Here is a 27,196-nt window from a genome sequence, read left to right as displayed (position 1 = left end):
CTTTCCACCTCCAATAACCAAGAAATAAATCCCTCACAGACATGGCCACAGGACAACCTGATATATATAGTCCTTCACTGAGACTCTCTCTCTGGGTGACATGAGGTTATGTCAAGTTGACAGTGAAAACTACTCATTGCAGACCTGATCCCAAAGGAATCAACTATACATGTGATCATAAATAAATAAGATACTACTATAACTTGTGTTTTTATCATTTAGTATTCAAATGATAGTATTTAAACTTAATTCATGGGATCCTAAGGAAAAACAATATTGAGAAAAAAGCAATATATTGTTTTAACCATTTTTGTGACTTTACATAGGTCAGGTGTTGACATTTTCACATTGACTCTTTTCATTCTTTCATTTCTTTTTCTGTTTTGCTCAAATGACATGTTCAGTTCAACATTTGTTCTGGAATAACCAGGTCTTAGTGTCTAAGAGCCAACCCCAAAGTTCATGAAATGGAAGACTGAGCAGACAGATCGGTGACTACACAGACTTAAGTTTATACCAGATTTTCTGACTGGAGCATGTCCTGGCTTGCAGTGCCATAAGGTGGAGCTAAGGATTTACATCAGAAGACATAAGCTTCTAAAGTGACCAGGACAAAAGGCACTACTCTGACTGCAATATGCTTACCTTATGCTATGCAAACATCAAAGAGTCAGACACAGTATTGACATTGGAGTCTGGTCCTAATAAGACTAGCTGCCTGATAGTGCTGTGTATTTTGTGTATTTATAACATGCTGAGAAGCTACGTGAGAGTGTGGGGGGTGTAGTCTAGGGTGACTGTAGTGATTATGATTCAAAAAGGCTATGGTTGAGTCAAGGAGAGTCCCTGTGTCATTGTTGTGAAGTATGCCAGGCTCACCCCTTATGACACTGGAGCTCTAATTGTTGTTAAGATAGTGGACTCTGAGCTTAAACTATGTGGACATCAAGTCCAAGCTCTCTTACTTTCTATGTAACACCTTATAAGTTATTTGCATTCTTTTAAACTACTTACTATGTGCATGTGTGTGTGCACGTGTGCTTGTGTGCATGTGTGTGTGCATGTGTACTTGTGTGCATGTGTGCATGTGGGTGCATGTTTGCCATGACATATGTCAGAAGACAATCTGTGATAATCAGTTCTTTCCATTATGTTCGTTGTAAAGATCAAGTTCAGTCTTGATGGCAAGAGTTTTTACCTGATGAGTTGTTTTGGTATCCCAATTTGCATTCTTCATATACATACATACATACATACATACATACATACATACATACACATTTCTGTCAATTTCCTCACCCTGTGGGCTAAACAATAGCAGTTTTAACTTGTGGGCATTTGTAAAGATGAAGTGAAGTAATCCACACACAGCTCTTTGTTCTGGCTACTTACCTTTGCATCACTGTGAACATAATACACAACAGAAACAACTCAAGGGAGGAAACTTGTATTGTTCACTCCCCCCTCCACCTACAGTCCCAATGACAAACCAAGTTACAATTCTACCAAAGTTCACTCTGGGGAACCAGTGAGTTTATTAGGCTTTCTTACAGAGTAGTGGCTCAGTAGCTTTAGGCAGGAGAATGGGTAACCTTAAAGCAGCCACTATAGAAGGTCTTTACCCATTGTGGATGGTGACGCCTCCATGGTTGCATAGATGGAGTCCTGTCCCCTAACCCTTCCCTAGATGTAGCCTTTAGCCCAGTGGTTCTCAAACTATGGATCATGACCCCTTTGAGGTTGAATGACCCTTTCACAGGGGTCATCTAAGGCCATCGAAAAACATAGACATTTATATTACAATAGAAAAAATTACAATTATGAAGTAGCAACAAAAAGAATTTTGTGGTTGGGCATCACCACAACATGAGGAACTGAATAAAAGGCCATGTGCAATTAGTTCAGAGTTGCATACAACTGATTGGAAGGGTTGGCAGGATACTCAGGTAGGGTACCTATGACTCTCCCCACCATCCTTCTAAGAGGGAAAGCCAATAGTCAACAAACCCAGCTGTAATGATCTTTGGTGAGCAGGCACAACCTAAATTCTGAAAACGCAGTGGTTTCGCTCAGAGGGCAGCGCTGCACAACACATGGTCATAACTTTCAAAGATTCACCCAAGGTGACACACTCTTTCCAGCCAGGATCCACCTCCAAAGTTTCAGCAGTCTTCCACAATAGCACCATTATCTGGGGAACAAGCATTCTAAGCATAAGTCCATGGGAGACATTTCAAACCCAAACTGCAGCATTTTAAGGACAATGCCAAGGTGTACCATCTGGCCTGAAGAGTCGTCAGACTCTCTTCGGCTGTGGTTGTAGTGACCTCTGGTCACCTAGGTGGCTGAATCTGGGGAACACTTTCGAATGTGGCCCTTTGTGAGCAGGATGGTCTGGAGGTGATCGCTGTTTATCAAGGAGAAGTATTCTTGAGTTTGAAGTTTTATAGATGGGATCTCTGATGGGTGGGATCTGACCAATACCCAAAATATTCTTGAGGCTCTACTGTTATCTTGTGCAAGCACTTGGATTTTCTCTAAGGGCTCTAAAGACTTTAACAGCGACAGCTGTTTATCTGCCAATGTAAGTGAGCTCATCTCCTTCCTCCAAAGCATTTTGTCACATGTTTTGCTTTTCTTGCTCATGATTCTTTCTGTGAATCTTACTAAAAGCAGCTAGCAATAAACCATACCACATGCCTGAATTCTATGCTGTCTCGTTCCCTCATTAAATAATCAATTGGTCCATTTTTTAATTCAGCCTTAAAATTTTCAAGACACAGGCCAAACATAGACAAATTCTTTGCTCGAATATAATAATCATACAGTGTAAAACATTTGAAGATTTTTTAAAAATCCCGTATCTCTATATTTTCAAATCCCTCCTGCAAACCAGCCCCAAAGGTTGAGGAACTACATGGTCAGTTGAGTCACAATGACTGTATGTCCCTAGTACCTATCTGTGCTCATTACTTTTGCATTATCGAGACTACAGCATCTGAATGAACAACCTAAGGAAGGGATAGGTTAGTTTCAATGGGTTCCAGTTCATCATGATGGGAAGATATGGGGAAGCCTCACAGTTTGGTAGCAGGAGCATGGGGCCGAGTCTGTTCACATGTTAACAAACCAGGAAGCGAGGAGTGAAACTGGACCCAGGGTTGGTTATAACTGTCAAGGGCCCACCCCTAGTGACTCCTGCCAGCTAGTTCTACAGCAAGGTTCCAGAACTTCCCCAATAGCACCATGAAATAAGGGCAAAGATTTGAAGCATGATTGTGTGAGTAGCATTTTCAGGTTAAAACCATAGAATTAACTTGAGCTGTTATTCACTTCTTGAGGCATGGGAAAGGTGGGAAACCATGGCCTGTTCTTACTTCAGGGGAACCTTCCATCTGTGTCTCTGATGTACTAGTTAATCCATTCTCCATGAGGGAGTTTAGAGATGGGATAGGTGTCTCACTCTTTTTTAAAAGTATTTATTTATTTATTTACTTATTTACTTACTTGCTTATATGTGAGAGTGTATAAGCACATGTGTGAGTATATATGCAAGTGTGTGTACAAGTATGTGAATATCTATCTGCATTTACGCAGAGACTAGAGGGGAGAATTAAATATTCTAATGTATTACTCTCTACTTGTTCTTCAGAGGTTCATCTTTAGACCTTTACAAGACTTTCAGAAGTTTCTGAATAGGAGGCTAGTGCAGTGGTTCTCAACCTGTGGGCCATGACCCCTTTAGGGTTGAATGACCCTCTCACAGTGGTTGCTTATCAGATACCCTGCATATCAGATGTTTACATTATGATCTATAACAGTAGAAAATTACAGCTACGAAGTATCAATAAAATGGTTGGGGGTGGGGGGAGTCACCACAGCATGAGGAACTGTATTAAAGGGTCATAACATTGGGAAAGTTGAGAACCATTGGACTAATGCTTTCTTGGCTAGGCTAGAAGGCAACAAGCATCAGTGACCCCCCACCCCCTTCAAGCTGGGTTACAGGCATATGTTGGGTTCCCAGCTAATTATGGGTACTGGGATCCAGATACCAGTCTTCATGATTATGCAGCAAGTGCTCTTAACCATTGAACCCTCTGTCTAGTTTCAAGTTTTCCTCTTAAAAGAATAACCTGAGTGCCTGTTCTGATATTCAGTCACTATCTCTAGGAGTTTGTGGTCTCTCCCAGTTTAGGTTTAACAGGAGAAACACATTTTGGAATCATAATCATGCCATTTGGATAGACACCCATTTACACGCTGGGCTATGTGCTGTCTTGAGCCTCTGTGCTGTTGAAATATCTCATGAGAGCACCCCATTCCCTCAAGTCTCCATGTCTCTGTAATACTTTGAGATATTCCTACCATCTACTTTCTTTAAAAAAAATTTTTAATGGAAGTATTAACCACTCCTGCCCAGGAAACATTGAGGGTGGGGAAGGAATCCTCAAATTAAACACAAGAACTCATAAATCTGTAAGTTTTGTTCTTAAAGGTCTTTAAAACATCTTATGCACCAGCTAGTCTTCTAGCTGTTTCTATACGCCCAACTGCATGTCAAAGCAGTTGTCTTTGTGAGTCACTGCTGCTCTAAGGAGCAGATTTGTTTTTCTTTAAGCATTATTCAGTAACTGGGTAAAACCACAGAGAGAAACTCTGAGAAAGTGAAGGAAAAAAAGTGAGGAAAAAAATGTACCGTTTTCTTCATCCCCCACATGCAACCTGGCCGTTATCCTGGAGTGAACCCAGACTCCCAATTTCCAGGAATATGAATGAGAAGAACCATGGCTTTTATTTTTCTACTCTTTTCCAAACTGCAGTCCAAGTTACTGTGTATCTCTGCCCAGGGTGCTCACAGTAGCTGTGGGTTATGCTGGTAAATATGTGGATATTTCACTCTCTATGGCAGAATAATTTATTTGTACTTAAATGTTATACTTTATAGGTGTGGAATCTTGGCAAATATGTCTGGAGAATATAATATCTAGGAGAATCTTACTTGATTTGTGGGTGAATAGAGGTAACACTATAGGTAAATTAATAATCATTCCTCAGTAGTTTTCAAGAGATAAAATCAGTTTGTGTCTGATATGGAATTTTTTTTTTCATGAACATAACAACGTTGCTGGCCTAACAGTCCCTGGGCTCTAGCTTAATTTTTGAGTAGCAGAATAGACCCAGAGTGATGTTTAAAATCCATCTTTGTCAGGCCCCTTTGTAATTCTCAGCAAGATCTGGTCACATGACTACTTGAGATTAGTCACAAAAGCAAAGCCTCAGGGCCCACGGTGTTAGGTACTGGGTACTACGTACTAATACGGCCATAACTGGCCATGTACTAATTATATGGAAAGAGATTGCTCACATTAAAACATACCATTCTTTTAGCTTCATAGATAGTTTTTAAAAAACCCTAAAACCACAAGCATTTATTTGCCATCTATTTTACATGTCATGCTCAGTTCTGGGGGTAAGAGGAATAAAACAAACATTGTCCCTGCTTCTAAAGACATTGGATGCATTTAGGGTGGTATGGCTGAAGACTGTACCTACTACTGTTGAGAAAAATCACCAAACCAAAAGGTGATGCAAACAATTCATTACATTTGTGGCAAACACATACAATAGGTGTTACAGTGATGTATAGTGCCTGTGTATTCTAGAATCAAATCATGGTGTAATGGGGGGAGGGATTTGTGAGGGTGGACTGAGAGGAGTAAGGGGGATTGTAATCAGGATGCAAAGTGAATAAATAAATTAATGAGGTCTTAAAAAAAGAAAGAGATGGAAAAGGCTAAGAAAACCAAAGAGTAATATTGCTTATATACACCTGCCTTTCTTAGAACAAAGCCTCTGCTTTAGAAGAACAGAATAATCCTAGGTTTTGTGCTATGGCAGCGAGCAGAACCTGTCTGTAAACTACAATGCTATTCTCATCACATGATACTCTGATTTACCCGCCACATAGTGTTTTAACTAACATAGTTAGAGTGCAAAGGACTCCAAAAGGGAAAAACCTTTGTGTTCTTTTAAGCAAAAGATCACTTTTAAAAACCAAATACTGATAAATAACACAAGCAATGACTGAATTTAATTTATGAGAATTTCAAAGATGGGTCATCGTGACAGCGATTCTCTCTGTCTTTTAGGTCCTGCTATTGATTGACATTCAAGTCTCTTACATTAACACCAATCATGAGGACTTCATCGGCTTTGCAAAGTACGTGAGATAACTGATCGTCGTATGTGTTCCTACTGTTGGTTTGTTTTTTTTTTTTAAAAAAAAAAAAAAAACCACACGTTATTAATTTCTACCACAGCAATACTTTGTTTTGAAAGGATAGTCTGGGTCAGGGTAATTCTGAGTCCATCTACCGTAGAGCTTCGTAATTATGGAGCAGGGGAATTTATTATTCTCTTGAGAAAACACGGTAGTTGGGTCTCTTGTACAGTCATGTGTCTTCAATACTTATTATTTTTGGAAAATGATCTTCTTCAGTTTGTACTTGAAGTACCATAGATGAGTAACAATAATCACACATTAAAATTTTAGGGTAATATTCTTTCTTCTATTAATACCAAATACAATTCAAAATGTATCCTATATCAAATAATATCAACTACACTTCAAGGTGGGTGTGGTGGTTCCCATTTGTAATCATAGCATTTGGAAGGTTGAGTCAGGAGGATTGTTGTGAGCTGGATTCTACCAGCTTGAGCTCCAGAGTCAGAGCCTGTCTCAAAATGCAATAGACCAAGCCATATAAAAAAATGCAAACAAACAACCCATAAGATCCAAAATAGTAAGCTGTTTGGACTTCCCTATACCACAATAAAGGAGCCTTAAAATTTCTTTTAAAATTCAGATGTGATCTGTTGGATTGACCATACTACTTTTTATAAAATACATATGATTTACATACCCTCATTTATATATTACTATTCTTCACAGGTCATGCATACAGATAGTTGTTCATTATGTTACATTTTAAGATTCTGAATTTGCTAATTTTTTTTTGCTTGTCAATGGTACCAATATTTGTTATGTTTTAAAAATCTCTATTCTAGCTCTAAGATGGCAAGCAAGTTGTTACAACCTAAAGAGTACAAAGTAGAGCCTATTTTATATTAAGTATAAAATGAAAGAGTTTATGTGCTTTTACTTAAATTGCGTATCCAAGAACAGGGACAAAGGAAAATAAGACACACAAGAGTATCAACCCAATTTATTTTATTACACCTAGAATTAGAAGAAACACACACAGACCATGTGATCTAAACTAAGTAGTGGCCCAGGAGATTTGTAGGTTCATTTTAGGCAGGAGAATCTCAATTACCCAAAGGAAAGCATCTCAATCTAATTTAAGCTGTAGCTTTCATGGCTGAAGTAATGGTGTCAGTCGTTCTTCATCCAGTGGCTCTTACAGTTTCCTGTTTCCTGGCCATTCTTATCAGCCTGATACGGGTGAACATTTCAGAGCTATGTGATAAACATGTTTCCTTACCCAGTTGTCCTTTCAGCTACACTGGCCACTCCTACTTTTATGTGTGTCTACCACATGAGCCTTTCCTGTAGACCTGTGCTCTCCCTTTTGGTCCCATGGGTCCTCCCCATTTTCTTTTCATTTCATTCTGTAAAATCACTTAGCCTTCAGAATGTATGTCACCCTCCTTGGTCTAGAAGGAGATCTGAGAATTTCTCAGTTCTCCCTTCAGTCAGTCAACCCCAGGCAGCTCTGTTCTAATTCAAATAGTGGAGAGATAAAGACAGAGAAATGATCAACTGCCTTACAGGGGGACAGGTATGTAAGACCTTAAAAGGGCAAACTCTTCAATTGTCTCACTGGCTTCTCTGAGGAGTTTAAAAGATGAATGTTAACTTTACATCATTAGAAATAGCAGGAATGCTGCCTTAGATGTTGGTTTCTGAGATGGGAAAACACCAGTTAGGATCTTACAAACATGTGGTATCTATGTAAGTAAGCTAGATGCAGTATGCCAAAAACGAAAAGGTTGTTATGTTGCTACCTCAAGGCATACCCCAAGTCAAGAAGATGGACCAATGCCTTTTGGAAAGACTCAAGGCTTAAAAGTATCACAGAAGCCGGGCGGTGGTGGCGCACGCCTTTAATCCCAGCACTTGGGAGGCAGAGGCAGGCGGATTTCTGAGTTCGAGGCCAGCCTGGTCTACAGAGTGAGTTCCAGGACAGCCAAGGCTATACAGAAAAACCCTGTCTTGAAAAACCAAAAAAAAAAAAAAAAAAAAAAAAAAAAAAAAGTATCACAGAACCATTGTTACAATTTAAACTTTACTGAACATTGTGGGGTTTTTTTCCCCTCCTTGAGATATGGTCTCATTTAGTCCATGTTAGCCTCAGACTCTTTATGTAGCCAAAGATAGACTTGCACTCTTGATCTTCCTGCCTCTGCTTCACCAGCACTGAGATTATAGGTGTGTGCAACCCTATCTAGTTTTACCCCCTTTTCCCAGATCAAAGGCTACCTACCTACCCACCCACCTACCTACCCACCTACCCATCTACCTATTAACCCACCTGCCCGCCTACTTACCCACCCACCTACCTACCTACTTCTCTGTCTTTCAATCTACCAATCACTCTCTGTTCTTTACTTTCTTTCTTTTGATAGGCTAGAGTTTATATATTTTTCCAATAAATTTTAGTATATTTTGCCCCAGAGGCTGCAGGGATACATTATTATAATGATTTTTAGGTTTTCTTTGGTACGGCGTCTCTGTGATCCAGGGGTTCCGCTTGCCAGCGAGTTAGGCTGTATTTTGTTGAGGGAAAAGAAGAAGTGTTGTTAAAACTTTCCCAGGAGATTGGAATGCTGCATGGTTCTCCCCCAAACTTTCTTTTAAAGAACTGGTCTGGGAGACAGCAGCTGGGCCGTTTTTTTTGTTTGTTTGTTTGTTTGTTTGTTTTTGTTTTTTTGTTTTTTTTCCCTTCCTCTTACTGATTTAACAAACAGAGCAGGGAATAGCCTCTATCTTATGTCCCTCTGAGAATTGTCAGATGATAAATCAATGAAATTAGAAATTAGATGGAAATGTGTTAGAAAACTATGGTATAGTCTGTCAAGTTAAGTTTTTCTCTATATGTATCTTCTCTCTCTCCTTCCCTCTCTTCTGCCCCTTCTATCATTCTCTCTGCCTCCCTCCTCTACTTCTCTGTCTGTCCTGTTCTCCTCTCCTGGCTTTCCCTTCCCATACATAAAAACAAAATAACTTGATCACAAGACTCACCGTTCTTTTTTAAAATGTGTGTGTGTAGTACATGTCTGTATGTATATATGTGGCATATAGTGTATTGTGTACATGTGGGACCATGTGCCCATGCACACATATGCAATGCCAGAGGATGAACTTGTCTGTCTTCTATCACTCTGTGACTTACTCTTTTTTCAGACTTGGTGTCTGAACTGGGAGCTTACCATTTCTGCTAGGCTGGCTGACCAGTGAGTTCCAGGGACTCATCATCTGTTGTTGACTCCCAGTGCTGGGGTTACTGGCACCTACAGCCATGAGTGGTTGTGTGAGGTGGCTGAGGATTTGAACTGAAGTCCCCGAGCTTGCATGGCAGTACAGTTGCCCACTGAATAGCTCCCCAGCCATATGGTTTTATTTTGTATTTAAGTTTATAATAACTTATGTATGATTGCCTCCGGAATATGTTTTAGGTGCTAATTTCATTACTCCAAAGACAATACTTAATTTTTCATTAATATGCGTTAACTACGTAGTAATGGATCTCAGCACGCTAGTTCAATACACGCACACAGCACGCTTGATCAGATTTAAATAGCCCCTGTTTATCCCGTCCCTTGTTTTTCTAGTAATGCCATCAAAGATAGTGTTTTGCGCTAAGAATCAAAGGTAAATGTTCTTTCCATTTCAGTGTGATGTGAGGTAATCATGAAGATGGGGAAATGGTCATTTCAAAATCACTTTGAAGGATTGTGGTATTTTCTGTGCTTTTAAAAATTAAAAAAATATGGTTGTAGCTATAAATTTTAAAGTTGGCAGGAGTGCTGTTTCCATCAAGGAAGAAAAACCAAGCCATATTTGAAGATAATTATGTAAGTATTTCTTAGTTCCAAAGATAGAAAAGAAAAGTCTAGGACTGAAGAAAATAGGCTTCTGGTTCCTCAGAGTTTCAGTGAATTATCACGAGAGTACCAGCCCTCAGGTTTGTGGGGCAGCAACATATGTAGGCACGTGCAATGTTTGCAATGGAGCTGACTTTTTGATCTAAAAGGTTTTTTGTATGTTTTTTAAGGAAAAACAAATGCTAAAATTAGACTAACAGAATCTTTACTTATAGATTAGTGATTAGGACATCTCAGGGTTCTTTCTGCAACAGAATCTATTCTCCACTGAATGGTTTTCTTCTCCACCTCACAGTTGTTTGTTAACTGTGGGGCATAAAATATGTGCCATGTGCAATAAGCCTCAGTAAGCTCTGCTGAAGGCTGGCCTTGGAATTTCCTGACTTCTAAAACTTGGTATTTCAACAATATAATTTCTGAACCTAAAAGTTCAACATTTCAGATGAAAATATCAACTTTCTTCATGACTTAAGAGATTAAAAATGTGTCCTTCTTCCTGGTCAGAGGGGAAAAAAATCTCCTAAATTATATTTTCTTAGGTAACCTACCTCGTCTTTGCTATTTGAGAAAATAAGGCCTGGGCCAGTTGTCTGTCAGTTTCTGGCATTCCCAGCAGTCACACTGTTTGAACATAAGGGCAAATGCCTTCGCTGAATGACTTGGGAAGTGAAAGTTCAAATTCTTGTGCCCTTCTTGGATTCGTTCTTGGACACAAATTGCCTCTTGAGTCCCTGAGATTTATGCTGTCCATGGTTTAAGAGAACCAAAGCTCCAGTCATGGACCATTAAAGACACATCCCCCCACTGCAAGCAGCAGACCCCAAGGTCAGTTTAGCTTCCCGTCTGCTGAGGAGATCTGAACACCTGTTTTCTCACACTTGAAATGATACAGTGAGCTTACTTCAGATCTTGTTATGTGAGCAGCATGAAAATGCTGGGGCCTGGGACCCTCACTGTGTCTCTTTCCTGATCCCGAGGAATGCCTCTCCTGCCGTTGATCAAAGGCAGTGAGTTTAAACCTTCCACTAAACACCAGAGCCAGCAGGGCAGGGCCTTTCCTGCTACATTCTTCTTTCATGTTTCCCTACAGCAAAAATAACTCCTAGAGCAAGTATATTCCTTGTCCCTCTCTGCACAAAAGTGTCCCCTCTCCCGTGCAGCCTGAGCTTGGATACTAGGGGATAATAGAAAGGTTTTTGTTGTTGTTGTTTTGGGGTTTTGTTTTGCTGTGATTTTTTCCTTCCATCCTTCCTTTCTTCCTTCCTTCCTTCCTTCCTTCCTTCCTTCCTTCCTTCCTTCCTTTCTTTCCTCTTTTTTCTTTTGACTCATATATAAGTTTAGGAATAAAATATTTGAATGTTTGGTCCCTGACTGGGATGGTTGTCAGACTGAACTCTAAAGTTTGGGCAAATTGAGAAGATATTGAAAGTATCACTACTCTACTTTAGCATAAAGAATACAGAGAGTGGGAGACAGAGCCTTCCTTAAGGAAGAACATACTGATTGGTCACCCAATACCTAATGATCAGCCCTGAAAACACACACACAAATAACATTATGCACATTGAGCAGGTTGTATTTATGTATTTAGAAATATATATGTATGTATATATGTATACACACATTATATATATACATATATATATACACACACACATATATAATATATGACAACAATAATTAAAAAGAGGTCATGAATTTGCAAGAGAGCAAAGAGGGGTTAATGAATGGTTCAGAAGGAGGAAAGGAAAGAAGAAAATGATGTAATTATGTTACAATCACCCCCAAATAAATAATTTTTTAAAAATAAAAATGCATTCCCCATTCAAGTGAGTAATGAAGTCCAATGTTCCAAGCACCATTTTAAAGATAAGTGGGTTTTTATTCTGAAGCCTGTTTTAAAATTTAAATTTTTTATATTATTGAGAATTCTGTATGAGCACTGTATATCATTTCCACCCACCCTTCTGTCCTCCCCAACTCGTCCTGTGCTCCCCAACTCCCTCTCAAACTCATGACCTCTTCAATTGTTTTATACACACGCCCACACTCTTATAGAGTCCTTTCTTCAGCCATTGATGCTTTACCAAAGCTTTTCTTCTCTCACTTGGGTTGCTACACAAGTTTCCCTGCCACTTGTCCTGATCATCTTCACTCTTGTGGGGATTCTCCATTGCTTTCAGGACAGAGTCTGAATTAATTAGCATGACTTCCAAAGTCTTCTATACCTGTCTTCTGCTTATAACCTTAGCTTGGTACATGGTCATCAGCCCTCAACTTTATATTCCAGAAAGTTTGAACTTTTTGTAGTCCCCAAATAAATATTCCTTTACTACATGACTATAATTACGGTTCTTCAGAGTATTTAAACTTCTTTTTGCAGCTAAACATTGATAGTTTGGTAATACATAAACATGCCATAAAAATAAAATACCAAAAATGTTTCTTAAGAAATTGGCAAGATGGCTCAGTAGGTAAAGCTGCTACTGCCAAGCCTGACAACCCGAGTTTAATCCCTAGGACCACATGGTGATAGGAGAGAAGTAAGTCTTACAAATTGTCCTCTGACCACTACACATGCACAGTGGCACAGGGGCAGTCACATCCATTCCTCAGACAAACAAACACACCAACAATGCGGTTCTTAAGAAACTACCTTCAACGTTGTATTTGGTATTATCAATGGAACACTGGTAGAAGAAATAAACGGTATACAGTGCACCATCTGCCATCAAAGTGCCGACATTGCTGGAAAAGCAATAAAGACCTGCCTGTGACACCAGCCTGGTTATCCAGTATGGGCACAAACAGAAGGCTTTAGGGCTCGTGGCAAGGAGAGATAACTGGAGGCTTCTCAGAAGACAGACTCCATAAAGGGAACTTGATTTGATTGTGAATGCTGAGGAGAACTCCAACATCTGAAGAGATGGTCTGGGCTGGCTGCCCCCTCTCTTTCTGGCTTAGGAATCACTACTACTCATTTTGGGGAAGTAATTTTTATGAAAGCAATTCTTTGGCCATACTATTTTCTGGCTTAGAAACACTGAATGCTATCTGCTGTTTTTTGATGGCTAAATTCTCTGTAACTGGCCCCAACATAAACTTATTGGTCTAGAAGGTTTTTAAGGTCATTTACAAATTGAGTCCATGAATTCACCATCAAAGTTTTATGTGCAGCTTCCCTGAATCCTCCCCTCTCCATACCCTGGCTTTGATTAAAAAACCCTCTTTGAGGAATATAGTGGATGTGTTCTTGTGTTACAATTCACATTTTAAATTTTCTATAGAAGTCTCAGGAGAGCAGACTGAAATAGTACTCCTGGTCTCTAGATGTTGCGAGCAGTCCCCATGTACAGGACTTGGCTGATGGGTGGTCATGCACATCCTTGGCACAGTCTTCTGTCTCTGTGCTGTTCATGGAGGAGGACATGAAGGAAGAAGTGACATTATAGCTTTTTTTGTTTAGATGGCTTCTAATGGGCTCTTAAATTTTATAAAAATTTCAATTTCCTATTATTTACTTTAAAAATCATTATGTCTTGAGCATAAGTATAATAGACTGAATATGGTTTTATGCTTCAGTTTCTGGCAAAACTTTGCACAGTGAAAGAAACATTCCCACACATAATAGGAGCTGAGGTAATTTTATTCCAAATCTGAAAACAGGACTCTTTTTTTCTAATATATTCTCTTGTTTTAATAAAGCTTCCTCTTTATTTGTTGTGTTTTGTATTACATATATATGTAAACATATATATTACACACAAATACATACACACACATCTTTTTTTTCAGTTTCTGAAAGCTTTAATTTATTCCCTCCCCAAAGACAATCAAAGAGGGTGAAAGCTCAAGATTTTATTGTCTTCATAACAAAATTGGCTTAGAACTGGATCACTTGGCCCTTTTTCTTCTTGTCGCCTCCCAGTTCAAAATGATTGCACCTCTTTAATAGCCAGCATCCTCTTAGACCTGCAGCTGGACTCAATGCACTCCAGTCACAGCACAAGCTTCTTTGCAGTTTTAGCCTTTTTGCGAAAAATAGGCTTAGTCTGCCCACCATAGCCACTCTGTTTCCTGTCATAACGCCGCTTTCCCTGGGCATACAAAGAATCCTTGCCCTTCATGTACTGGGTCACCTTGTGGGGTTGGTGCTTCCCACATTTCTTGCAGAATGTCCATCGGTTCTTAGGAACGTTCACCATGTTCGCAGGAGCGCTATCAGCTCAGAAAAAGCCACACACATCTTTACTTGAACTCATACTTTTGGTTATAAGGACCATACCTGATTCATTTCTACTTCTTCTTCTTCAAGGTTGCTGCACTAAAAATTTTTGATTTATGTCAAATCAGAACACTGTATGTGAGCATATTTTCTATGATAGCTGAGATAACCAAGTATGTATCCATATCCAAGAATATATCTCAAGACTCAAATTAACTTAAATTATTCACATGTTCTATTATGAACACAGTGTTAAATCATTCAGCAACTTACCAAGAATTACGATAATGAGTGTGTTTTAATTAAATAACTTACTTACTTTTTTATTATTTATGGAACAACTGTGTGAACCCAAGTATGTAATTATCAGCCATTTGTTTGAGTTTATGGGGGAAGTTGCCGGAAAAAAAAAAAAAAGGTATTCATTAGGTACAAAGTAGTGTTAGATAGGACTTATTCTAACACTGGTACTTTAGATTGGCTCATAAACAAATGTTTTCCTCTGAGTAAATGGTAGTAGTTAGCAAGCATTGTTCCCTACAGGAACCCTGTTAGCAGAAAAACCTTTTATCTGACATTGCTAATAAGCCCTGAGAGAAATGTTGGGGCTCAAAGGCATTTGGATCTAGAAGGAGCCTAAGATGGCTGTGCGTGTAAATCAGCAGAAGCCTCCCTGCCTACCACGTAGAAAGTCTTAGGTTCAATCTCTAACACTGTAGATAACCCCAATCAGAAACCAAAACTAACCACCCAGACAGACAAAACCTTGAGTCCAAGAGACAGCTCATCCCGTTCACCTTCCTTCTCTGTCTGAGTCACCCACACCTGAGATGATTCATACCTTCACACTTTGCCACTGAGACCCTGTGGTCCCATGAGGTCACACTCAGCCTAAGGTTAGATTCTGTCCTAAATTCTGCTTCCTTCCTTTTCCCGGTGTTATTTTAAGTGAATCTATACACATCATAAAGTCCACGAGAATTTATCAAAAAAAAAAAAAAAAACTCACTTCTGGGTCTGTTGTAGCTTCTAAGTGATCATGCTCACTCGAGGTTTCTTAAAGGTGTGGCCCCTTAAAACACAAGCACATGTTGGAAGTTGGCCGCAGCCAAGGCCAAGGTCACATTGCAGAAGACATTTTCCTGTTTATTCCTAGAAGATGGGTGAGCCCAGGAGGCCCCTGGAAAGGGGATTTTTGGAGAGACAACGTAGGACAGGGAAGCTCAAGCTCGAGAAGAGTGGTATTTGAGACATCCACTGTGCCAGGATTGGTGGGCAGCCAGAGGGCAGTGTGGGCACGTGGGATCCTGGCCAGACACAAGCTGGCTTTTCCATGGGTGCTTACAAAACACTGAGTACTTTGGGCTAATATTCCTTAAAGGAATGGTTGAAAAGAAAGGAGGGGACTGGTCATTCAGCTAAGAGTGACCAAACTAAGCCAAAGGCAAGAAAGAAACTAAAGTTAGTACATTAGAAGTGAAAAGCAAAAGCACACGAAAAAATATCTCCAGCAACCAGAAATACAGTGTTACTTCTCAGCACCCACTCTGCTCTACCTCAGCCCAATACAGTGTGTGGATTTTATGAGTTTGAGCAGAGGCAAGCAGCTTAAATATGTCAGGGGAGATTGTGAAAATCTGCTGTTTTGAACAACTGTTCTAAGTGGGTTTTTGATTTCTATCTTGCTACTGAACTATAACATCCAATCACTTTAAGCAGACAGCTTGTGGCTTTAATCTATCTCTTCTGTGTTTCAGATCATTCCACTGTTCTCTGAACATAGACTTTAGATGAGCTGACAGAGGGTAGGCAATCGCTACTCCTGCCAGAGTACCTGAGATGAGCTATGCTTTCTTATGATAGATCTACGGATCCATGGAGCCAAAGCCTTCATTCTTCTGAGAGCTAGAATATCATCACACTTAACAGTGTAGGCTCAGGGGCTAAGTTGTTAAGAGTGACAACCGACGTTAACCCTCCCCAGTCTCGAGAAACTTTTCACTCAATAGATAACCTGCTGCCATGTTTGTTACTGGCCCTCTGTAAGCCCTGGGGATAGAACAGTAAGCAAAACAGACACAGAGTCTCCTGTCTTCCAGTTTGATGTGGAAGGGTGTGTGTGGAGAAACAGACACAAAACAAACTTTAGCAGATTGGAAGGTGAAATATCACAGTGAGAATGATAGTGAGGACACAGGGGTGTCTCTGGAGGAAAGCATGGACCCACTTTTATGTAGTGACCAACTTAGGCTTCACTGTAAAGACAAATTCAGGCTAGCACTTGAAAAGACATTAGGGACCTTGCAGAAGTATAGGAGCAATATCTTTAGAGCAGTAAGCCACTACAAAACCTCTTGTGCAGGGCTATGCCAAGTGGCAGGGAGTGGCCATCAGTGGAGTGGGGCCTTGAAACCTATGGCAAGGACCTTGGTTTTGACCTTTGAATAGAATAGTGCTGATGAAAGTAGAGGGTAATGAACAAGAAAATAATACATGTTACACACTGTGTGAATGAAAGTTGCTAGTGCATAGAAAACTCCATAAGCATTATCGGATGCCCAGTCTCCTTATTGTGCACACTGTGAGAAGTCTCCGTAGCCATCACCACATCAGCCGACCCATTGTTACTAATGTAGGTTTTTTTTTTCCCCACATGAGTAATTATAGTTTTTGTTTCTGGTTGCTAATTGCTGCAAGAAATCCAACTGGGTTGTTTTATCTTCCAGAATTAGACGGACCTGGCTTGATGCTGTTACTTCTGCCTCAAGGGTGTTTTGTTTTGTTTTGTTTTGTTAAATGTGTAATGTATTTTAGTATCTGTTACTTGTTCAGAAAAAAGTCTGAGTTTCTTCAGTGCTACTCTCCTTTGCTTTTCTCAGTGCTCAGCAGAGGAGCAGTCAGGTTCACAAGAAAAGCACAATTGGAAACCAGGTAGGAACCATGTAAGCAACCCAGTGCATGCATGCCCCAAAGCATTGGAGCTAAACTGCTTGACTGACAGCTTTTTTATATATATATATAAATGAAAATTAATCATATGTAGGTTTTGCTTAAGGTGCAGCTTTTTGTTTTACTTTTGCTTTTCAAGTTTTTGGAGCGAATTTTGCATTTCATTTTGGCTATTTTTGCAGTTAACCCTACCGCCTCACCTTACGTAAACTCCCGCTACTTGCTGTGCATTTCGTATTAGACTCTTCGTGTCCTCTTTTGCTTGCTTCCAGTTACCACCGAACTTAATTTAACCTTGAACCCCAAGGCAGTTCAAGGTTAAAAATACGGTGAGTAGTTGCATGGGCTTCCAGGTGCTGCTGGCTAGTTCACACATTTGCACAGCTTGGTAACAGTGAAGGGACAGCTCAGAAAGAAGGCAGTGTTGGGTTTAATCTCTGCCACGCCAACTTTCTATTGGCTAAGGATGGTGTTAATTGCTAATGTGATCTGCTCACTTGAGTTTTTTGAGCTTTGGGGCTGACCAGCTGTCTCTGACTAACAGCGCTCGCTCTGCAGAGATTGCATTAACTCCGACAGTTTGCTGTCTCTTCTGTGTTTTATGTGATAATGAATATTTGCATTGTTATTTCTTTTCAAGTCAAAACAATGATGATCTCTTTTAAAGCTTTTTTTTTTTTTTTAACGAAGAGGTACAATTATTGAACAAATTGAAACCTCTGCTCTAGACGATTTTTTTCCCATTGTTTTGAAAGGAGAAGATGTAATAACAGACTTTATTTTAAAACCTTTCTCTTTTTTTGAACTAAAGCATATAATTCTTTGCTATTTCAGGGAACCAATCTTCCGCCTTCAAGGCAAATTGTACGAGCTAAGTTCTGTAAGCTTTACTGTTGCTTTTTTCTTTAGCTTCCCAAGGGCACAGTTTGTCTTTAACTGATTAACTCAACTAGCGCCTGCTACTAATTTTTTTTTAAACTTAGATTGTCTTGTTATTAACACTCTAGCACTGAAATAAAACTCTTCTTTAGAGGGTCATCCTTCACTGCTAATAACTCGCTGTGGTTGAAACGTATGGGCTAGTAAACCCTACAATGCTGTAATAATAAACCCTTCACCTGGTGGGTGCCTGGATGTTTCTCTAATTTTAATGGGCCCTTAAAATCATTAAAATCATTAACGGTCTCCCCCTCTATCCCTTTCTGCTTTATTGTTCTGAGACATAAGCCTTTCTCTTTCCTACATATAATAATTTCAATAAATGTACCTGATGCTTCAAAAAGGTGGGTGAACATTGATTATCTGACTTTGATATAGTTATTTGTCATTTTGCCCAATTTCAATTATTTGTATTTTTAAAGAATAAATCCCAGAGCAAAATTATACTGTTTTTTTAGAATATGGCTGCAGAGTTGAATCTTTTAATATTAGATGGTCTCTCTACTTTTTACAGAAGCATGACCACAGAGGAATTTAGAAAGAAACTGTGTTCTCATTTATGCTATGAAAGAAATAGGCTTGTCCTTCCAGCTGCACAGATGGAGAAGGAGATTTGTGTGGGCCAGTTATTTGCCCCTACTATTTAGGAAAACACAAGTTTTGGTGTTTCTGAGTTCAACTTTAATCATGTTCCTTCGCAACCACAGAGCTTTATCCAAAATGATCCCAAGTTTGCTCAAATGTGTGACAGGAAGAACAGAATGCATCTCTGGAAAGTTATTTATGGGGAGGCATGCAGGAGCATGAGACAGAGGACTATCAAGAGTCAAAGGTCAGCCTGGCCTACATAGTGAGAGCCAGTCCAACTGGGCTACAAAAGAGAATCTCTACCAGGTAATTGTGGATGTCAGAAACAATATGCATAAAGATACTTCCACAGCCAAATACAAGATACATGCACACCCCAGAAAGAGTAAAATCCTTGCTCCCAGAAGCCATGTGCTACTTGGAACTTATATATGAAAACATATAAAGTTTGAGAAAGTTATAGATGTTATAAGATGGAGATAAGGGGGCTAGAGAGATGGCTCAGTGGTTAAGAGCACTGACTTCCAGAGGTCCTGAGTTCAATTTCCAGTAACCACATGGAGGCTCACAGCCATCTACAATGGGGTCTGATGCCCTCTTCTGGTGCCTCTGAAGAGAGCAATGGTGAATACATAAAATAAATAGATAAATCTTAAAAAAGAAAAAGATGGGACTACAGAACTATTTGGAAAATTAGAAGTTACAACAATTACTCCAATACCCACAATGTCTAGATTATAACTTGGTGTGGCAGGGGTTACCTATAAATGTCCCCTCATGGTCAGTAGACACTGGTAGGAAAAACAATAGTGTAGTGGCCTGGAAGCCTATTTTAAATTAGATTTGAAATATTGAAAGCTTGGAATTATTCTCAGTTAGAAAATCTCGAAATGCTGAGATCATAGCTGTGTTTCTGTTGACTTCATTTTTTGCCAAGAACATCGAATCCCACACATAATGGAGGTTTTATAACCCAAAATAACAGAATTGGGTGCATGTTGGAAAACAGTACTCTAAACTTTTAGGGTCACTCAAGTGTTGAAAGTCAAAGTAATGTTAGCTTTAGAAAAAGTTTTAGCTTTATCAGAACTAAGTCTTTTAATTAGGAAGGATGACAGAGGTTCTGTTTAGTCAACAAAATGATGGACTGAGTATTAGGTCTATCTTGTACCTTATTGACACAAATTGGTATAGTTATGCTCTAATTGTATTTTAAGAGAAAAGTTTTATTTTAACAGGAAGGGTGTTATGTAGGAGGAGCTAAGGTGGGAGGAGTAAGGAGAGGAGGAGGAGTAAGGAGAGGAGGAGGAGAAGGTGACAAGAGTGGGGGGGGGGTCGGACATGGAGGTGGATGTTTGCATGTCTCCACCAGTCAAAGATAGTTGATATATCTAGGTTGGGTATTGCGTTACACTTCTGATTGTATGGGCATCATGTTATTGAGCATTACCAAACTTATAAAGGCTTTGATTAACATTTAAAAAAATAGTATAAAAGCAAAAAGTAGAAGCGAGGATGGGGTAGGGGTTTTCTAGGGATGGGAAATGGGGAAACGGGATGGCATCTGAAATGTAAATAAAATATCCAATAAAGAAAAAAAAAAGAAAAACAGTATTTATATAATGTCATGCAGGACCCTACATTCTCTGTGTCCTTCCACCCAACATAATTTATTTATGTACTGAAACAATAGGCCCAGCAGGTAGACTAACTGAAAGTGGTAAATCTCTAATTTCAGGCTAGATTTTGTTATCATTTAAAAGAGTACTGTCAATTTGCAAATATTAGCTTATGAATCTCAATAACTTACTTTCCAGAATCAAATACTACCATTTATAACATATGACCATGTATTTAAGAGGATCCTTTGTGGTTTTTCTGCTTAGCAGATATATACCACCACAACTTAAAAGTTGTTTTCTTTAGAATCTGAGTGTTTTATGTTCACTTGGATCTATGTACAAATAGTCTGCCTAGGAAAAAGTGCAGCGCCTGGGACCTTAGTTCCCAGCCTTCCCACGGCTGCTGCATGCACGATAAAGCTGAAAGGTGCTGCAGCCTCTCTCAAGGGATACATCCACTCTGAAGTCCCCTTAAGGCTCTGAGGTATGAGGTAAACTTGGTAACCTCCATGCAACAGAAATAACACAGGATGCTACCCCACTCGTTTTCATCTGCCTTGACATTTTAGGAGTCCTACAAATCAATGCCAACATGTGCCACCTAAAATTACAATCATGCAATTTGCATAAAGTTGGGCTTTTCACCATTTAAATGGAAGCTTCAGTCATCTCTCTACTCATTTAACATGTATTTAAAATCTAAATGTGCCAAAGACCTGTGGCAATATGTAGGGCAGTAAGATGTATTGATAGTACAGTTGGGGATATTGGTAAGCAAGCACCCCGTGTTTTGTACTAATTCTAGATACGTTTGCTCACCCAAGTCATACTGAAATACCACTTCTAGCTCTGTCCTGTGTGTCTGACTACTTTCCCTCCTTAGGGTCTTACACCATCTCATTTAACTGTTCGAGTTTTCCTTACGACGTTTTGCCTGCCGTTACGAGGATCGGAGTTCCAGCAAAGCTTTTTTAGTTTGCTAAGAGCAAACACTGAGTTCTTAGCACAACCCCACGAACATTTTAGAAGCATCCTGCTGGTTTTGGAATCAGGGGTGGCTTTGGACAGGAGGCAAGGTAGAAAGAGACTAGTTAAGACCTTTTGGATAAGAAATTATGGATATTTCTGAGTTAGTGGAAATGCTGATAAATTTGTAAGTTCAGAAGCTCTGGGGATGAACTGGATACTAGGAAGAGGGTTCAGGACTCCATTGCTCTCAAACTTCTGATTTGGGCACAGGAAAGGAACAAGGAAGGTTAGGTTTTGATTCAGACACAAAGCGCTGGCAGATCTGTTGAATGTGAGTCTATATTCACAACTTGGGAAGCCAGCTAGGAAACTAGATGTGTCTTGATTCAGAAGAGACAGGGACCTTCTTTAAAGTCACAGGAGAGCTACTGATAGGTTTCCAATAGGGAAGGGATATTAGCTGACTTTTGTATCAGGAAAGTCTACAGAATGGTTTGGAAGAGCACAAGTATAGATCCAGGAATTAATGGTGATTTTGAGTAATTTGTGTTAAAGATGCAAATATTGGTATCAGAGAGCAAATAAAAGAAAGAGATTCAAACCAGTTTTAGTCAGGCTTATGGCTCAGAGGATCCACTGACAAAGGAAGGCAGGAAAAGGAGCATGTTAGAGTGGGTGGAAAAGAGTGTGAGAGTTGTCTGTCTCTACCAGAGATATCATTATGGCTTGGAGCTTGGGAGTCATGTAGAATGGAGGGATATGTTTTACAGTTGCTGATCTATAAAGCAGTGATCAAAATAATAGGACAGATGAGATTAACTCCAAAGGCTGACACCATAAGAAGAAATACAGGGTCCAAAGAATGGTGGAGAAAGAACTAGAGCACACGAGAAACTGAAAAGAGGATCAAGAAGTGGTAAGAGAGACTGGACAACCTGGAAAGGAGTGGAATAGAAGACAAAGGCAGAGAACTTTCCAAGGAAGAACAGTCAATGGTAGTGGATGGTCCTCTGAAATGGGGGTCCCAGGAAGCACAGGGGATGTTGTTAGGAGGTAAGGCATCATCTGAAACCTAGTGATATCAGCAGTCCTATTGGCCTTACAGACTGCTTTTCTAGTCTGTAATTCAAAGTCGACATCAAGCTGAAGAAACATAAAACTGAATTGTTATGATCTGAGATTTTCACAGAGTCAGCATGAAAGGGCAGGAGAAAATTCACATTGCAGTTTTGCAGAGAGATAAGTGTGGCAAGACACTGCCTTTTTGGAGTGGTTTGAATTGAGTATAACCTAGGAAACATTAACCAAGCAGCAAACAGCCCCCGAATCTTAGCAGCCATTACAGTGAAAGCCTTATGTAGTGAAATGTGACAGCCCCAAGAAGTCAGGAAGATGAAGACTCTCAAGATGAAGACTCATGTCAGTTTGACCAGATGCTTGAGAGAAACAACTTAAGGAAGTGAGTGTGACTTTGCCTCATGGTTCCCGTCCATACATTGCTGGCTTCATTCTTTTTCACTGTCCTGAGCTGGGACATCTGGTGGAAGAAAGCATAGTGAAGCAAGCTGCTCACCTTGTGCCAGCCATGAAGCTGAGACCAAGGAAGCGTCGGACAGAAGATGCACCTTTCCAAGGGCATCAAGGACACACACTGACCTACTAATGTCATCCAATTATGTATGCATTGTTATACATTGATCTAGCAAGTACCTCAAAACTCTCATGGTCCAGTGGTTTTCTCAGAACTTACCAGCTGGCAACCAGGCCTTGATCCTTGGAGCCCCAAGGGACATTTCATATTAAACAATAACATGACAGCCAGACTTGAGAATACCCTCAGTTGTTTGGGCTCACTGGAAGGCTAGCGCTCCTTGGGGAAGCATGGAGAGGCATGGTGGAGCCTTGTTTGTCTTAAGATGTGGGTAGCTAAAGAGGACAGGGATGAGATTTTCTAGACTTGAGTGTGTTAAAGGAAAAGAGGGATGATTGACATTTAAGTGACCAATAAGTCACATATCAGCCTCTCTGGTGTAGGACAGAGAAGCACCCAGACTGTGCTCACCTACAGCTGTGTGAGTATGAGGATGTCCTCCTGAGGAGAGAGGAAAGCAGCTGCTTGTGTGGGCCACCAGCGTCCCTCAGAGCTGCAGACTATCATTTTTGCATTTCATAGCAATGTGCTCGCTACTGCTCCAATGGTAGATTGGATCGTGACTTCCCAACCTGTGCTGTAAATATTCAGGTAACTGGCTTATTAGTCTTCTGTCCTATAAGCTCCAAGCAGCGAAGATCCTTTGTTTCCAAACAGGATTCCTCCTCCTTTTACTTTTTTGAAAATTTAATTAACATTTTTTCTTAGACTCTCCTTCATGTCTCAAAAAAAAAAAAAAAAAAAAAAATAATTCACACTATCCAATCCTCAAGTTTGGGGGCCAAGGTTCCCATTCTCCAGCTGCTATGGTACACAGCTTGAGTGAAGTATAGCCAGGGTTTAATTTCGTTATTTTAGAACTAGGTTACAATGACTGCCAGGTCCCTAGCTGAAGAAGCTTGTAGCCGTCTCTTCATTTTAATCCCCTTTATCCTGACACTTAACTGATTTCCTGATACCAATATTTACATCAGTTTGGATTCTTTCAGTAAATTTCAGAAAACTCAACTGAAGAGACTGGAAAAATGGATTTATTAATGTATGTAATTGAGATAAGGGGGTAGTAGAATTGTGGATTTTATAATTCATGACGTGGACTGGCCCCTTCCATATTTTTGGTTCCATTTGTTGCTGTTGGGCTCCACTCCAGGGCCCCAAGTGTGACTGCTACCATCACTCAGGGCATTTCCTACCTAGCTGGCATCCAGCAAGGATAGAAGAACCCAGGGTTTTCAGAAAAACCTCTGGAATTTTACTTTGATCAGACTCCTGGAGCATGCGCCCATACACAGCCACTGTGACTGGATAGCAAACTATACTTAACTGGCCTAGGCCTGGAAATGTGAGCACAGAGCTGGCTCCTCACCTGACCAGAAGGCCTGGAGGTGGGGATGGGCCTTCTCACCTGAAACTCAGAGCTGCTGTTCAAAGAAGAGAGCCCAGCCACTCCCGGAGGTACACCAGAGGCTGGTAGGCATTTGCTGAATGTTTGTCATTTGGACAATTCCATCTGGAGAAGTAGATGCTTGGGAGAGTCACCTTCTCAAAGTCATAACAGTGGTTCAACTCCTCCTATTAGAACTCCATAGCTACCTGATGGACTAATTTAATGATTTTTCCCTAATCTATTATCATAATTCCACTCCCTGCTTTCCCTTTCCTTTAAAAATAATTCTGTAGATTAGTGCAAGATTGAGAAGCAGCATCATATGGTTATGAAAATGTAAAGTCACCGTGTAAGCAGAAGCACATTGTTCCTGAGTATCGAATCTGAAATGAGATAACAAGAGTTGCTGCTTCCAAGGACTTTGTAAATATTAAATGAGATAGATAGTAAGAAGTAAATGTGTAAACATAGAAGTGGTTTCAGGTATTCGTGTGTGTGTGTGTTAGAGAGAGAGAGAGAGAGACAGAGAGAGACAGAGAGAGACAGAGAGAGACAGAGAGAGACAGAGAGAGACAGAGAGAGAGACAGAGAGAGACAGAGAGAGACAGAGAGAGACAGAGAGACAGAGAGACAGAGAGCTTGTTAATTCACCCCTGAGATAATCACCCCTATTACTTTGGTATTACCAGTCACACAGCTGAGGCAGAGTTATTGCACCCTGACTCACACAGATTATCAATGAGGTTTCCAAGATTCAAATCCAGGTTATTTGAGTGTAAGCTTGTTCTTTTAAAAAATAAATTTATTTATTTTTGTTTAATTTCTATCTAGAAATTTACATTAAAGAACATACAGAGTTTATTAATTGTACTGAAGTAAGATGGATCTATTCAAACCAGGAAATGAAGACATGAAATAAAATATCACCGTTTTTCAAATAATACAAAAAGTTCCTACCATACATTTAGACCATATTCACCCCTTCTTCCAACTCCTCTCAGATCCACCCCCATTTTTTATTCACCTAGCCCCCCCGAGTTTTCTTTCTTCCTGTTTCTTTTTAAAACCCATTGATTCCACTTTGTGTGGCCTAACTGCTTTTGGGACCAGGGCCTGTCCTGTAGTGTCATCAACCTACTCAGGGTCACACCAGTAAAGAAAACTGATACTGTGTCCCCATAGTCATCAAATGGCAGTGGCTCCAAAACTAGTGGAGGTCCTTCTGGCCTCCCCCTTCCTTCCCTCTCCATGCCAGGCTCTTGTCTGGCTTGAGCTTGTGCGGGTCTCGTGTGTGCTGTCACAATCACTGTGAGTTCATATGTGCAGCTGCACTGCTGTGTTCAGAAAACAATCACTGAAGCCATCTACCGCCTCTGGCTCTGACATCCTCTCTGGCCCCACTTCCATAGATCCCTGAGCCTTGGCGTAAGGAATGTATTGTGAATGTCCCATTTATAACTCTCTAGCTTCTTCTTCTCTCCATGTTGCAGTTGTCCATGTTAGCTGCCATCTACTACGAAAAGAAGCTTTTCTGATGGGGCTCGAGAGATGCACTGGTCTATGGGTATAGTATTATAGTTATTAGCAGATGTTATGGGTAGGTTCTTCCCTAGGGCTGATGACCCATTTAGACATGTTTTCTTAGTCCCATTAATGGTGTCAGGTACGAGTTCCATCTCATGGAATGTTTCTCACAGTCACTCAGCAAGTGGTTGAGCTACATTGTTGCATTTCATAATTTCCATCCATGCCACCATTGTTCCAGTGGACATAGCTTGTGAGGTCAGCCATTACAGTTGTTCACCAGGTTCACAGATGAGTAAGAGTGATGACTGCTTGTATTTCCTGGTAGTGTGAACAGCACCTTCTAACAATGTGGAAGCTAGCCAGTGGAGATGACGCCTGTAGGTCAGAATCCCCTTGATTTCTCCATGTTTTATAACTCAAGTATATAGTGTCTCCAACAAGAAGGTCCTACTGTGAAATTCTGAAGGGAAACTAAGAACAGTGACAATATTCAGTAATGTCTGAGGGAACTTAAGGGACTCATTGGCCAATGACTCAAAAAGAGGTAGCCCATTTCTGATGCTAGGTTTATTTGTTCGCACGGGGTATATTGTTGGGGTATTGATTTCCTGTTATAGGGTGAGTCTATTTAATCACTTTTTATATAAGTGTATGTGTATATATTTAGGATACTTCCACAGTAGTAAGTTTACATATGGCTATTATTAAAATATCAGTACTTCCATCACCCATTCATCAGTTAACAGGCATCTGGGCTGCTCTCATTTCCTAGCTGTCGTGAGGAGAGCAGCAGTGGACATGGAAGGACAAGTGACCATTGGCCTTCTCATAATCCTAGGCTTCCATTGCTTCCCATAGTTGATGAATTACAAGAATCTCACGCCATAGTCTGAATCCCTGCAAACCATCATTATATTTATTTGCTATTATTTCTATTTCCGATGCTTTTCTTACTGCAATGTTTTCTGGAAACAATGAATTTAAGCGATATATAAGTCAATCTAATCAACACTGAGGAAGCAACAGCCATTTGAATTCCTCTTTTATCTCTAAACTCTATAAATTATTCCAAAGGGGCCAGTCAATACCTCTTAAGATGTGAAAAGAATTACTTTACTAAGGAGAGAGAATGGAGACCATGAGACCAGTAGAAAGATGGTTCTTTGTGCAGTTATGTATCTTTTAAATTTAGAATTTTGCTTGGAATA

The 27,196-nt window shown here is 40.0% G+C and overlaps 1 protein-coding gene and 1 pseudogene across 5 annotated transcripts in view; one reads left to right on the top strand and one right to left on the bottom strand.

Moving 5' to 3' along the window:
• The window catches only part of Dnm3 (dynamin 3), a 457,535-nt gene that overhangs the window by 169,888 nt on the left and 260,451 nt on the right, over positions 1-27,196 (top strand). For 3 of the 5 annotated variants that reach the window (XM_076941476.1, XM_034513130.2, XM_076941475.1), the window contains exons 12-14: positions 6,153-6,223; positions 17,236-17,287; positions 18,140-18,169. In XM_076941476.1, the coding sequence (XP_076797591.1) occupies positions 6,153-6,223; positions 17,236-17,287; positions 18,140-18,169 (153 nt within the window). The remainder of the gene's footprint in view (positions 1-6,152; positions 6,224-17,235; positions 17,288-18,139; positions 18,170-27,196) is intronic. The other 2 variants (XM_034513132.2, XM_034513134.2) reach the window with 1 other exon arrangement.
• Positions 14,015-14,351, bottom strand: LOC117716189 (large ribosomal subunit protein eL42-like; annotated as a pseudogene).

This window comes from Arvicanthis niloticus, chromosome 10, assembly GCF_011762505.2.
Source record: "Arvicanthis niloticus isolate mArvNil1 chromosome 10, mArvNil1.pat.X, whole genome shotgun sequence".
Lineage (NCBI taxonomy): Eukaryota > Metazoa > Chordata > Mammalia > Rodentia > Muridae > Arvicanthis > Arvicanthis niloticus.
This window is presented reverse-complemented; position numbering and strand designations above follow the sequence as displayed.